The 14,012-nt window shown below is 42.4% G+C and overlaps 1 protein-coding gene across 1 annotated transcript in view; it reads right to left on the bottom strand.

Moving 5' to 3' along the window:
- UTP20 (UTP20 small subunit processome component) overlaps positions 1–7,902 on the bottom strand; it is a 129,843-nt gene extending 121,941 nt beyond the window's left edge. The window contains exons 1-2 of the mRNA XM_075856698.1: positions 7,636–7,902; positions 6,353–6,433 (exon numbers count right to left, since the gene is read on the bottom strand). Coding sequence (XP_075712813.1) covers positions 6,353–6,433; positions 7,636–7,680 — 126 coding nt within the window. The 5' untranslated portion in view covers positions 7,681–7,902. The remainder of the gene's footprint in view (positions 1–6,352; positions 6,434–7,635) is intronic.
- Positions 7,903–14,012: the final 6,110 nt, after the last annotated feature.

Genomic DNA, 14,012 nt, shown 5'->3' on the forward strand with positions numbered 1-14,012 from the left:
CAGCATGACCCACAGCACAGTGAGATTGTGCAGTGAAAGAAGCTGGGCTGGAACAATGAGAAGTGTAGGACACTGATTGGTCACTGATTGGTCAGCCTCATACACTTCTTTACAACACCCACTTGGTCAAAAGTAAAAACATGCCCAGTTGGGCATTAAGAAACTAAATCTAAAATTGCTCATAACTTGCTCAAAAATGATCGTTTTTCAAAATAAAAACCACTGCTGCTATCTACATTACAGCGCCGATCAGATTATGTAGGAGATAGGGCATTTATAATCTGGTGACAGAGCCTCTTTAAGGGCTTGTACGCATGCGTGGGATTTACCCAGTCGGTACATGCGTTGTTAGCATTTATAGATGCCAAGCCTCATGCTTCAGCCAGAGAAATGTTTCTGTATTGCCACGGCCAGTGTTTCTTTTACATACCTGGCATGTTTCTCGACTTTTATAACGCTGTAATGTAGATTAGCCCTCTATGTTAATATATCTTACATCTTGAATATATTCTAGAAACCTTTTGGCTTGGTTTATATTTGAACTCCTTGAAAGTAATCACGTATTTATGATACATTTTTCCAAAGGTGTGTTGTTCAAAGTTTCTTCAATCTATAATTTCTTATTTATCATGCAAGTACATTGCTTTATTGACCTTTTAACAGCCACATACTTCTGATTCATGTATCAATACTGTACTATGCAACAATGTTTCTTCAATGATGGCATTTTTCTATTCATCTGTCAACACAGATGGATTCTTGGTTTCTCATTCATATATTTAACCCCTTAAGGACGCAGCCTAGTTTGGGCCTTAAGGCTCAGAGCCCATTTTTCAAATCTGACATATTTCACTTTATGTGGTAATAACGTCGGAATGCTTAAACCTATCCAAGCGATTCTGAGATTGTTTTCTCGTGACACTTTGGGCTTCAAGTTCGTGGTAAAATTTGGTCGATATATTCAGTCTTTATTTGTGAAAAATTGCAAAATTTAGAGAAAATTTACAAAAAATAGCATTTTTCAGAATTTAAATGCATCTGCTTGAAAAACAGACGGTTATACCACCCAAAATAGCTACTAGTTCACATTTCCCATATGTCTACTTAAGATTGGCATCGTTTTTTGAACATTATTTTATTTTTCTTGGACGTTGCAAGGCTTAGAACATAAACAGCAATTTCTCATATTCTTAAGAAAATTTCAAAAGCCTTTTTTTGAAGGTACCGGTTCAGTTCTGAAGTGGATTTGAGGGGCCTATGTATTAGAAACCCCCATAAAACACCCCATTTTAAAAACTAGACCCCTCAAAGTATTCAAAACAGCATATAGAAAGTTTTTTAACCCTTCAGGCATTTCACAGGAATTAAAGCAAAGTGGAAATGAAATTTGCAAATTTCATTTTTTCTGCTGAATTTCAAATTTATTAATTTTTTTTCTGTAACACAGAAGGTTTTACCAGAGAAATACTACTAAATATGTATTGTCCAAATTCTGCAGTTTTTATAAATGTCCCACATGTGGCCCTAGTGCGCTCGTGGACTAAAACACAAGCCCTAGAAGCAAAGAAGCACCTAGTGCATTTTAAGGCCTCTTTTTTATTAGAATATATTTTAGGCAGCATGCCAGGTTTGAAGAGGCGTTGAGGTATCAAAACAATGGAAACCCACCAGAAGTGACCCCATTTTGGAAATTACACCCCTCAAGGAATTCATTTATGGTTTTTGTTATCATTTTGACCGCACAGTTTTTTCACAGCACCTATTTGAATTGGGCTGTGAAATGAAAAAAATGATATTTTTTCCAATAAGATGTAATTTTTGATCAAAATTTCTTATTTTCACAGGGAACAACTTACCCCATTTTGTTGCCCAATTTGTCCTTAGTGCGGCAATACCCCATTTGTGGTGATAAACTACCGTTTGGGCCCATGGGAGGGCTCAGAAGGAAAGGAGCGCTATGTGTTTGTTGGAGTCCAGATTTTGCTGGATTGGTTTTCGGGTGCCATGTCGCATTTGCAGAGCCCCAGAGGTATCAAAGCAATGGAAACCCACCAGAAGTGACCCCATTTTGGAAACTACACCCCTCAAGGAATTCATTTATGGTTTTTGTTATCATTTTGACCGCACAGTTTTTTCACAGCACCTATTTGAATTGGGCTGTGAAATGAAAAAAATGATATTTTTTCCAATAAGATGTAATTTTTGATCAAAATTTCTTATTTTCACAGGGAACAACTTACCCCATTTTGTTGCCCAATTTGTCCTTAGTGCGGCAATACCCCATTTGTGGTGATAAACTACCGTTTGGGCCCATGGGAGGGCTCAGAAGGAAAGGAGCGCTATGTGTTTGTTGGAGTCCAGATTTTGCTGGATTGGTTTTCGGGTGCCATGTCGCATTTGCAGAGCCCCAGAGGTATCAAAGCAATGGAAACCCACCAGAAGTGACCCCATTTTGGAAACTACACCCCTCAAGGAATTCATTTATGGTTTTTGTTATCATTTTGACCGCACAGTTTTTTCACAGCACCTATTTGAATTGGGCTGTGAAATGAAAAAAATGATATTTTTTCCAATAAGATGTCATTTTTGATCAAAATTTCTTATTTTCACAAGGAACAACATACCCCATTTTGTTGCCCAATTTGTCCTTAGTGCGGCAATACCCCATTTGTGGTGATAAACTGCCGTTTGGGCCCATGGGAGGGCTCAGAAGGAAAGGACCACCATTTGGCCTACTGGAGCTTTTCTGGTGCTAAGTCATGTATGCAGAAGCCCCTGAGGTACCAGTAGAGTTGAAACCCCCGAGAAGTGACCCCATTTTAAAAACTACACCTCTTAAGACATTCATCTAGAGGTGTAGTGAGCATTTTGACCCCACAGGTACTGTGTAAAAGATAATGCGCAGCAGATGGTGCAGAGTGAGATTTGCAATTTTATATATATATATGGCATGTCAGTGTCCGATATATTGTGCCCAGCATGCGCCACCGGAGATATACACCCCTTAAATTGTAATGTGGGTTCTCCTGGGTACGGCAATACCCTACATGTGGCTGTTATCAGCTGCCTGGGCACACAGCAGGGCTCAGAAGGGAAAGATGAGCGGGGTAAGCTGTGCGGAGTGCATCAGGGTAAATTAAAAATCAAGGGATGTATGATACATTTTAAAACAATCTTTTATACAGAGCCCTGGTTTTTCGGGACACGTGTCACATTGGTATATTGTGTTCTTCCTTATCCCCCTCTTATAGCAGACTCTGCACCTCTTTTGACTCTTTCCCTTTCCACCGGTTTGGGGAACTTCTCTTGGAAAGTGTTGCCCTGGTACGATGCGTGTGGCCTCGCTTCCAGAAGTACTGGGTGCCCCCCCTTCCTGGTCCCTAAAGATTAGATCTTGAAATTCCAGGAAAGTTCCCCTCTGGCCTGCACATCGACGTAGCACGTACGCATTGTACAAAGCCATCTGTATGATGTGCCCGGCCAGCTTCTTATACCACACCGCATGGCGCTGTAGGCCTTCAGGACTTGATTTGACAAGTCCTTCCCTCCCATGTACCTATTGTAGTCCAGGATGCAGTCTGGTTTGGGGGTGGCCTTTCCTTCATATATCCTAAACCTGTAGGTATACCCTGATGCACTCTCACAGCTTATACATCTTCACGCCATACCTTGCCCTCTTACCCGGCAGGTACTGGCGGAATTGAACCCTCGCTTTAAAATGTACCAGGGACTCATCAATAGAAATACACTTCTCGGGGGTGTATGCTTGGGAAAACCGGACACTGGAACGGTCTAATAGGGGTCTCCGTTTATACAAACGGTCAAAATGGGGTCATCTCGGGGTGGGCACGACTCATTATCAGTATAATGTGAGAAGCGAAGTATTGCCTCATTTATTTATTTTTTTAGGTTCCAGTTCAGTTCTGAAGTTGCTTTGAGGGGCCCATATATTAGAAACCCCTATCAAACACCCCATTTTAGAAACTAGACCCCTCAAAGTATTCACAACAGCATGTAGAAGTTTATGAACCCTTTAGGTGTTTCACAGAAATTTAGAGCAAAGTAGAGGTGACATTTACTTTTTTTTTTTTGTCAGAAAATCCTCTTTATACCATTTTTTTTTATAACACAAAAGGATTTATCAGAGAAACGCAACTTAATACGTATTGCCCAGATTCTGCAGTTTAGAGAAATATCCCACATGTGGCCCTCGGGCGGTAATGGACTGAAGCACCGGCCTCCGAAGCAAAAGAACACCTAGTGGATTTTGAGGCCTCTTTTTTATTAGGCACCATGTCCGGTTTGAAGAGGTCTTGTGGTGCCAAAACAGTGGAAAACCCCCAAAAGTGACCCCAATTTGGAAACTAGACCCCTTGAGGAATCCATTGTAGTTTTCTTGGGGTGCATGCGACTTTTTGATCAGTTTTTATTCTATTTTTAGGTGGCGCGGTGACTAAAAAACCGCAATTCTACTATTGTTTTTTTGTTCTATTTTTTTCACAGCGTTCACCGTGCGCTATAAATAACATATTCACTTTATTCTGCGGGGCGATACGATTACGGCGATACCAGATGTTTATAGTTTTTTTATGTCTTATGGCGTTTGCACAATAAAATACGTTTTGTAAACAATCATTCACTTTTTGTGTTACCTTATTCTAAGAGCCAGAACGTTTTTATTTTTCCTTCAAAAAAGCCGTGCGAGGACTTATTTTTTGCGTAACGAACTGTAGTTTCGATCAGTACCATTTTTAGGTACATGCGACTTTTTGATCTCTTTTTATTCCATTTTTTGGGAGGTGAAGTGACCAAACAATTGTGATTGTGGTGCGGTTTATTATTTATTTTTTTTACGGCGTTCACCGCGCGGGATAAATAACAAAATAATTTTGTAGTTCAGGCCGTTACGGACGCGGCGATACCAATTATGTATCGTTTATTTGTTTGTTTATTTATTTTAATAATTAAGACTGACAAGGGAAAAAGGGGGATTTTTACATTTATTACTTTTAAAACTTTTATTTTCTTATTTTTACACAACTTTTTTTAACTTTTTTTTTACTTTTTTACTTTGTCCCATTAGGGGACTTGAGGGCAGGAGGTCCTGATCGCTATTCTAATACACTGCACTACATGCGTAGTGCAGTGTATTAGAACTGTCAGCTACTCACTGACAGCAAGCATAGTGGGTCCCGACTCTGTCAGGACCCACTAGGCTTCCGTCTATGACATAGCCGGACGCCATTTTTTGGTGTCCGGTTGCCATAGTCACCATCGCCGGCCGCTATCGTGTAGCAGGCCGGCGATGGCGGATTAACCCCTAAGAAGCCGCGATCGCTATTGAACGCGGCTTCTGAGGGGTTAAATCTGCGGGGACCACCGCGATCGGTCCCGGCACATTGAGCAGTGATAGTCTGCTGTCGGAAACAGCAGCTATCACAGCTCATGCACGCGCCCCGCGCGAACGGCGCCGTGTTTACTCCATGACATACTATTATGTCATGGAGCGCGAACGATGCACTTACCATGACATAATAGTATGTCCTGGAGCGTTAAGGGGTTAAGGACATCATTTTTTTTGCTACATGGTTTATATTTTGCTAATTTCAATATCTCTGATATAAGTTCTCATTTATTTCAGCGATACTGATGAACAAGGTCCAGGAGGACCGAAACCATTATCACAAATAGTCATTGATCATATGAACTGAACCTAGTAAATTTTATGTGCATCCCATTCTGACAAGTGCCGTGGATTTTTCTCTATACAAACAATCAAGACATTAGTCTGATATGCTACATCTCAACACATTTTGTCTATGTAAAGCTAAAGGCTATGTACACCTCTGAAAACGGTTTGTTTTTTTATAAAAATGTGTATCAGTGTGTTTGGTGCAACTTTCTAACTATTTTTTATTAAAAATTATTTTTACTTCGAGATACTGCTGCTCAAAAAGTAAAAACTATATGTAATAAGAAGTAATTAGAAAGTTGCACCACACAAACATACACATTTTTATATATATATATATATATATATATATATATAAAAAAACAAAACAAAAAAAAAACACCTTTACAAAGGTGTACATAGCCTTTAATCTAGTCGTAGACATAAAAGTCATCCATTCCCGCCAATATCAGCGGATCTTATTGTTCCGAATTGCCGATTTTGTGGCCAAGAGGGACTAGTCTTGTTGGATCTGAACATGCCTGATCTTTTATACAGTCCAAGGAGTTTATATACAGTACAGCAAAGTATTTTAGGATGATCAATAATATAATCGCCATATGGGTAACCCTACGACTTCTCACATTATATACAAACCAACACAGACGTATGCCATCTTACCTCGGAATAGCTTTCTGTCCTGTCAATGCGATGTATGATGTCAATGTTGACATTTGCTAATCTTTCAGAAAACGTGAGAAACTACAAAAAACAAAAATACGTACACGTTACTAAAACTGTGCAATACAGAACGTGCAACATAAATGTCAAGGTATATTAACGATTCAAGAGACAAAGGAATTTACGAACAGTGACAATAAGGTTTTCTTAAATAACTGAACATAATAAATGTTATTCTATTCCAGTCACAAACCACTGGATAGGTCATATATGTGAGATCAATAGCGGTCTGATCGCTGGGGCCCCCACGGATCACAGTGAGGAGCTTAAATGATCGAGAACGTGCATTTCCGCCTAATTCATTTTAAACTGGGAGTTTGGGTCACCCCCATATAGTGTGAATGGAGCAGCAGCGCGCGCACACAAACTCTAGTGATCAGTGAGGGTCCAAGTGGTTCGACTCCCACCGATCTAACATTTATCACCTACCCAGTGGATACGTATTACATGTTTGTGGCTTGAATACCCCTTGAAGTATGGAAACATCTTCATATCCTTTCCGTGCCTATACCCAAAATACATTTGCCTATTACATGAAATATTGAATAAAATATTCAGCGGCATTGGCGGATACGTCAGAACAATAAGGGTGACCGCTTTAGAAGCATTATAAGATCTGTAGAAGTCTGGTCCCCAAGAGCAGAACTCCAGACCGTGTGGTTTGTTTACAAGCAGTTCATCCAAAAGCAGGAAAATATACATATAACCCTGAAGACACAAACCTCATTCTGGACATTATGGAGGAGATATATCAAAACTGGTGCAAAGAAAACGTGGAGTGCTTGCCCATGGTAAGCAATCAGATGCCACCTCTCATTTTCCAAGAAGCCGTTTGGAAAATGGAAGCAGCAAGCCGATTGGTTGCCATGGGCAACTACTCCACTTTTTTTTTTTTTGCAACATTTTTTATATATTTCCCCCAATGTTTCAAATAATTTTACAATGTTTTCTTCAATAAACTTTATTTATATTCATTTATGACAATGTAAATTCGTATTAGCACAACAGGTATGTAAACATAGGGGGATTGTATGTACTAAAAGAAGGAAATGTGGCGTTATCCACGGCATTCAGTACATGCTGGGAGTTGTAGTATTACAGAACGAAAACTTCCATGTTATTCCACATTATATTTAATACTGCACACCGTCGACTGCCCGGCTCCATGATAGGATTGGCAGCAGATATTTCAGTCATACTATATGCAGGAGACTAAACGTTACCTTAAACGTGTTCTCGGCCTTGTGGTGAGATGACTTGGTCTTCATGGCTAACGAAAGGCAGAAATCTATATTACTATAATGACGACAGAATGAACGCGGGTTATATATTACTGTATTACACTTTCTCGTCTACAGCAAAAGCACGTTTCTAGATACTGGAAGCTGCCATGTTGCCTCGGAGAATCAGGCAGGATTTCCGGAAACTCACAAGCGGCTTCTAGACGCCAACCACAATATGAAAGATTATGCGCTGACACGGCATACGCCATCTTGTGACTGGCAGCATGAGCGAACAGCAAAAACGGCGCTTGCGCCCCAAATTTGCTTTTGCAAAGCTGTCCCTCTTGAAGAGAATTGATGCGTGGGATCACCCAGTTGGCTTTGCTTTTTTTATATTCTTTTTATATTATCCAGTTAATATAAAGTAGTATAAAGTTGACAGTTCACTTGAAATAACAAATAGTATCTGTGTAGTTGAAATAATATAAGGTGCACGTGTCCCTGGAATGCTCACTATTTTTTCACTATGAAAACACTGTTGAGCACATTTATCAATGTATTTATGCCGGTTTTCTGGCATGAATACTTTGCAAAATTTGCTTTATTCCCCCCCCCCCCTATGCTTTTTAACCCCTTGATTTTGCGTGGTGGAATGGAAAAAAAACACAGCAATTCTATGTTTTTTGGGGGTTTTGTTTTAACGGCTTTCATCCTGTGATAAAAACGATATGTTAACTATTCTGTGTTTTACTTCTTTTAAAAAATAAAAAAAATGTATTCAAAAAAATTTCTGTGTCACCATATTCTGAGAGCCTTAAAGGGGTTTTCCGGAACCAATTAACTAATTTCTATTTCACTGCACATAGAAGATTAAATCAAAACGTAACTATATTACAAATTGCATTATTTTTATAACACCCGATTCCAGCGCTGGTCATGTGATGCGTCTCCAGTAGCAAAATCCTTACTTCCGGCGCTAGCCCGTCCATGATCTGAGTTCCGTTTTCTGGCTGGTTCAATGTACGGGTACGTCCAGGGCCGGCCTGCTGCCTCTCTGATAGGGCGGCGGCGCCACTGAAACCAGCCGCCACCACCCCTCCTGCACTAATAGTACCTGCGTCTATATGTCCGGGCAAGTTCCGTGCCCGACCATTCAGCGCCTTACAAGGACACTGATTGGCAGGGCAGAATGACTTGCCCCACCAATCAGCGCCTTTCAACGATGCTAGTGGCACAATGACGTCATCACGCTGCTTCCGTTGTTGAAAGGCGCCGATTAGCTGGGCAAGTCATTCTGCCGACGTTCAGCCCCAGCAGACCTGCTCAGAAGAGAGCAGGCCTGCATTGACACCGGACCACGTGGGAACGGGATCAAGGTGAGTATGTAAAGTTGTTGTTTTTTCCACCTAAAAGTGTGAATGGCATTATCTACAGGGGGAGCTATATGTGGGACACTCTACAGGGGAGGCTATACGTGGGGCTCAGTCTACAGGGCAGGCTATATGTGGAACACTATCTACAGGGGGGCTATATGTGGGGCACTATATACAGGGGGAGCTATATGTGGGGCACTATATACAGGGGAGGCTATATGTGGGGCACAGTTTACAGGGGAGGCTATATGTGGAACACTATCTACAGGGGTGCTATATGTGGGGCACTATATACAGGGGGAGCTATATGTGGGGCACTATATACAGGGGAGGCTATATGTGGGGGCACAATCTACAGGGGAGGCTATATGTGGGGCACAGTTTACAGGGGAGGCTATATGTGGAACACTATATACAGGGGGGCTATATGTGCGGCACTATATACAGAGGGAGCTATATCTGGGGCACTATCTACAGGGGAGGCTATATGAGGAAAAACAGCTCCTGATTTTCAGACGTTTTTTAAGCCACTAGCGATTTTCGCTGCGTTTTTCGCTGCGTTTTTCACAACCATTTTTGGAGCTCTTTTCAATAGAGTCTATGAAAAATGGCTCCAAAAACGTGGCAACAAGTGACCTGCCATTTTTTTATGCGGCTCTTTTTCAAAACAGCTGTGTAAAAAAACGGCTCGTCGGAACAGAACGCCGTTTTTTCTCATTGCAGTCAATGGGCAGATGTTTGGAGGCGTTCTGCTTTAGATTTTTCGACTGTTTTTCGGGCGTTTACGGCCGTGTGAACATACCCTTACAGGCAAAGGGGCCCATTGCGAAATAATAATAGTGACCCTTACTGTGCTCCTTAGATCACATGTGACTATAGTCATTCTATCCATGTCTCACAATTACTGGTGGTCTGGTACAGCGGTGAGGGATTTTGTGTAGAGCCAGAAATGAGGTGATCAATGGCAAGCACTGTTCTTGCACAGTGCTCTCTGTTCTCGGATCCAACCCTGCCCAAGGATTTTTGTATAAGTGGTCATAAATGCAGTCAACATAGTCATTGTTATATATATTACCATAGTACCTTCAACGCCAGTAGGTACCTCATAACAGATCCTAATAAGTAACAATAGTGCCTTAATAACAGTGCAAGTCCCATGGCTCCCATACCATTGCTGTAGCGCCCATGGCCACGGGCCATCGGGTTTACTCACCTCCCGACACCCGCAGCCATGGATCCGTGAGCACTGGTCCCCATCTCCTTCCTAGGAGACGCCAGCGCTCACTTCCGATCCGGTCTGCTGTGTCTCGTAGGGTGAGCGCGCATGCTCGTGCCCGGCCTTAAAGGGCCAGCGCGCGCACAGAGGAAATCATTATCAACTGCCATGATTTCCTGTCTTGCAAATGGTCCCTTAGTGTTTCCCGTTCCAGTTGTTACCCGTGCCCTGTTACCTGTTCCTGTATCCCGTGCTGTTCTTGTTCCTGTGCCTATTAGTGTCAGAGTCGTGTCACGTCCTATGTCATCTGCCACGTCCAGAGGAATTCGCCACGTCTGGCGCAACCTGCGGCACCTGTGTCATCCGCCACGTTTGGCGATACCTGCTGCACCCATCTCCATCAGTGCCAGAGCTGCGGCCACTGTCTGGACTATCCAGGCACCCTTGTGCGGGACTTTGTATACTGGGGTTTCTGTTGTTTGGCCAGCTGCCTCCCTGCTACGGCGGTGCGGCCTAGTGGGTCCACTACCCACTATGTGACAATTGCAAGCCATTTCCTCATAGTACCTCTAACCATATTTCCATATAGCAGTTCATACAAAGTGCCACCTGGGGTTGTATATATATGGTGCAACAGTAGCAGACACACAAGGGTCCTGGTGAGTGGGGGGCCAAAAGGCCCCTCTGCCACATAAGAGGACACCAGTATTATACATGGTATATGGTAGGTAGAGGGCCCTATTTCAGATTTTGCATTGGCGCCCACAAACTTCAAGTAAAAGTCACAATGTCCTAGGGTCCAGATCCAGCCACAGAGTTGCCATACAGACCCCTTCATGTATTGACAACTACAATCCACTCACTGCTACACGCTTTTACCCTGGTTTTCCCCTACACTGGAAAAGTTACATGTGAGCAACCAATAAGAAAATTCACTCATAACTTCCCCTAAAGTCTGGATTCACACGTAGCGTATTTTTCACCATGTACTTGGCTGTAGTGAATTTGCTGCAAAATCTGCATGTTTTACATGTAGATTTGCCACGGACTGACACAGATTTCACCCTTTGCAATGCAATTACAATGTTTAGATAGTAACCTGTAGGGCTGCACAAAATGATGGCATCTGACCTTAGTACCGTCAGTAGACAGAATGTTTTATAATAACCTCTGTCTACAGTGCACTGACAGAATATTGACTGCTGTACGCAGAAACTTGGGTACTTTTAAAGATTAGAATCTACGAAAAGAGGTTAATTCTTTGAAAGTTATGGAGACAGCTGAGCTAGCGGCTCACTAAGACTTCAAATGAAAGGACTACACACATTTTCGGTTGGACAGGTTTATTGAACAGCCATCAAGAGGGGTTGGAGACCCCCTTGTTCCTCAAAGCGTTGAGAGCCCCAGATCACGTGCTCCATGTGCTTGTGCAGATTAATTTCATAATACAGTATATTTTTAGGCCACGTTCAGACGTAACGGAAAATTTCCGCTACAGATTTTGCAGCAAATTCGCGGCAATTATGCAATGAATCTGCAGCAAAATGTACATAATTTACAGTTAATTCAGACAAGGCAGATATCATAGCGGACTTGCCGCAGATTTCAGTCTTTGCATTGCAGAGGTTGAACTCTGCAGTGAAAATCCGCTGCTTCTCTGCAACAGACTGCATGCTGCGAAGGGTAAATTCTGCTCCGCAGCCTAAATTCCGCAATACTGTTATTTTCCACAACATCCAAACTGAGTTACCTAAAAAGCTATAGAAACCAAAAGAAAAAGGCTACTGCGGATTTCCACTGTGGACTGTCCGCAGCGGAATTTCACTTCATCTGAATGTGCCCTTATAGTTGCTGGAGCTCAGTTTTCTGCAATAGAGATCCAAATCTGATTTCTTTCACAGAGCCAAAGAGTTAAACTTGTGCAACATATTTCTCTTACAGTAAGGCCCTATTCACACGACAGGGTTTCCCGGCCGTCTGACGGCCGTTCAAAAAAACGGCCGTCACATGGCTGCAGTAGGAACAATAGACTCTAAATGGGGCTATTCACACGACCAATTTTTTGACGGCCCGGGAAACCCGGTCGTCAAAAAATGGGACATGCCCTATTTTCGGCCATTCTCCCGGCCGCCGGGCTCCCATAGAAGTCTATGAGGCCGGGTAATACACGGCCATAACTGGAACGTGTTCCGAGTGAGTGTCTTCCGTCAAAAAAGTCGGTGGTGTGAATAGCCAAATTTGGGGTTTGAACGGACATTGTTTGAACGGCCGTCAAACGGCCGGGAAACCCTGTCGTGTGAATAGGGCCTAAGGGTACTCTTACACGTCCTGACATAGACTGCGTAAACGTAACAGCCCGTTGATCAACGCTCGTTTGCTCCTTTCACAAGGAGCTATGATGGGTAATGTATGGGGACGAGCGCTCATTACTACGAATACATTTCCATCATTCTGGCAGCACATCTCCATTTACACAGGGAGATGTGCTGCCAACAACGATAATATTTCTTGCAGCATAAATGATACAATCAGTCAATGAACAAGTGTTTGCTCGTTCATTGGCTGATCGTTGCCCTGTTTACACAGGGCAATGATCGGGAATAAGTGTTTGTATGAACGCTTGTTTGCCCAATAATTGGCCCATGTAAAAGGGCCTTAAGTTTCTGCAGTGGCCAAATGCACTATAGTGAATGGGATTTCATAAATTCATATTTACACGGTACGATGGAAAACTGCCAGTTTAATAGGACATGCTGCATTTATTTTAAAATTGTAGAATGCCTTATTAGTTGTGGTAATGCTGCTTTTTCTGCAGTTTACAGCAGGTTTCGCTGCAAGTAAACACATTTTTAAAGGGTAACTAAACGTTTGACAAACTTCTGACATGTCATAGTGACATGTCAGAAGTTGAGATTGGTGGGGGTCTGAGCACTGAGACCTAACCAATCGTTAAAGGACGAGTGTCGCGAAAAAAAATTTTTTTATATCAATTTGCTTTTAGTGTTCTATTAAAAATGTTTTCATTTATTTGTGTGTTTGTGTTTTACTTTATTTAATTGTTTCACTTTTTCTTGTCTATGGGGGCTGCCATTTTTTTTTCCATCTCTGTATGTGTCGATTAACGACACATACAGACATGGAATACGGCACATACAGCCCCATAGTGAATGCGAACGGGGCCCGTTCCATCCACTATGCTGTACGCCGTCTGTGTGGGAACGGCGCATGCGCCGCTCCCACACAGTCCAAATTGAAGGTCTTCGGCCGAGTGACGTCCGGCGCCATTTTTTTGTGGACCGGAAGCCGCGGCCGGACAGTAAGATTACTACATCCGGTCGCGGCTTCCGGACTTGTGTACTTGGAGCGGAGGGAGCAGACGGAGCGGACGGACTGGAGGGAGCGGCGGCAGGAGCAGGTAAGTTAGGTCTGTGTATGTACGTGTTTTACTGTGTGTTTACTACTGTATGTAAACCTACTACACTGTGAGTTAGCTCAAAAAATGGCGACACACCGTGTAGGAGGTTTGACCGTTCAATCCCCTCCTTTCTCCTGGCACTAGCCAGGTTAAAGGAGGGGGGATTCTGTGAGCTCACTAGAGCGAGTGAGTTTTCTCAAATTTTGCAGCATAAAGCAATGTGGTTGCTTTACCACATGCCAATGCTGCAATTTTGGGAATTGCTCCATCTAGTGACCAGCACTGGGAAATGTTATAAATTAGAATCTAATTTATAATATTTCCTGACTCGTGAAAAAAATTAGAACAATGTTTAATCACTTATACACTAACT

Source organism: Rhinoderma darwinii, chromosome 3 (assembly GCF_050947455.1).
Source record: "Rhinoderma darwinii isolate aRhiDar2 chromosome 3, aRhiDar2.hap1, whole genome shotgun sequence".
Taxonomy (NCBI): Eukaryota; Metazoa; Chordata; class Amphibia; order Anura; family Rhinodermatidae; genus Rhinoderma; species Rhinoderma darwinii.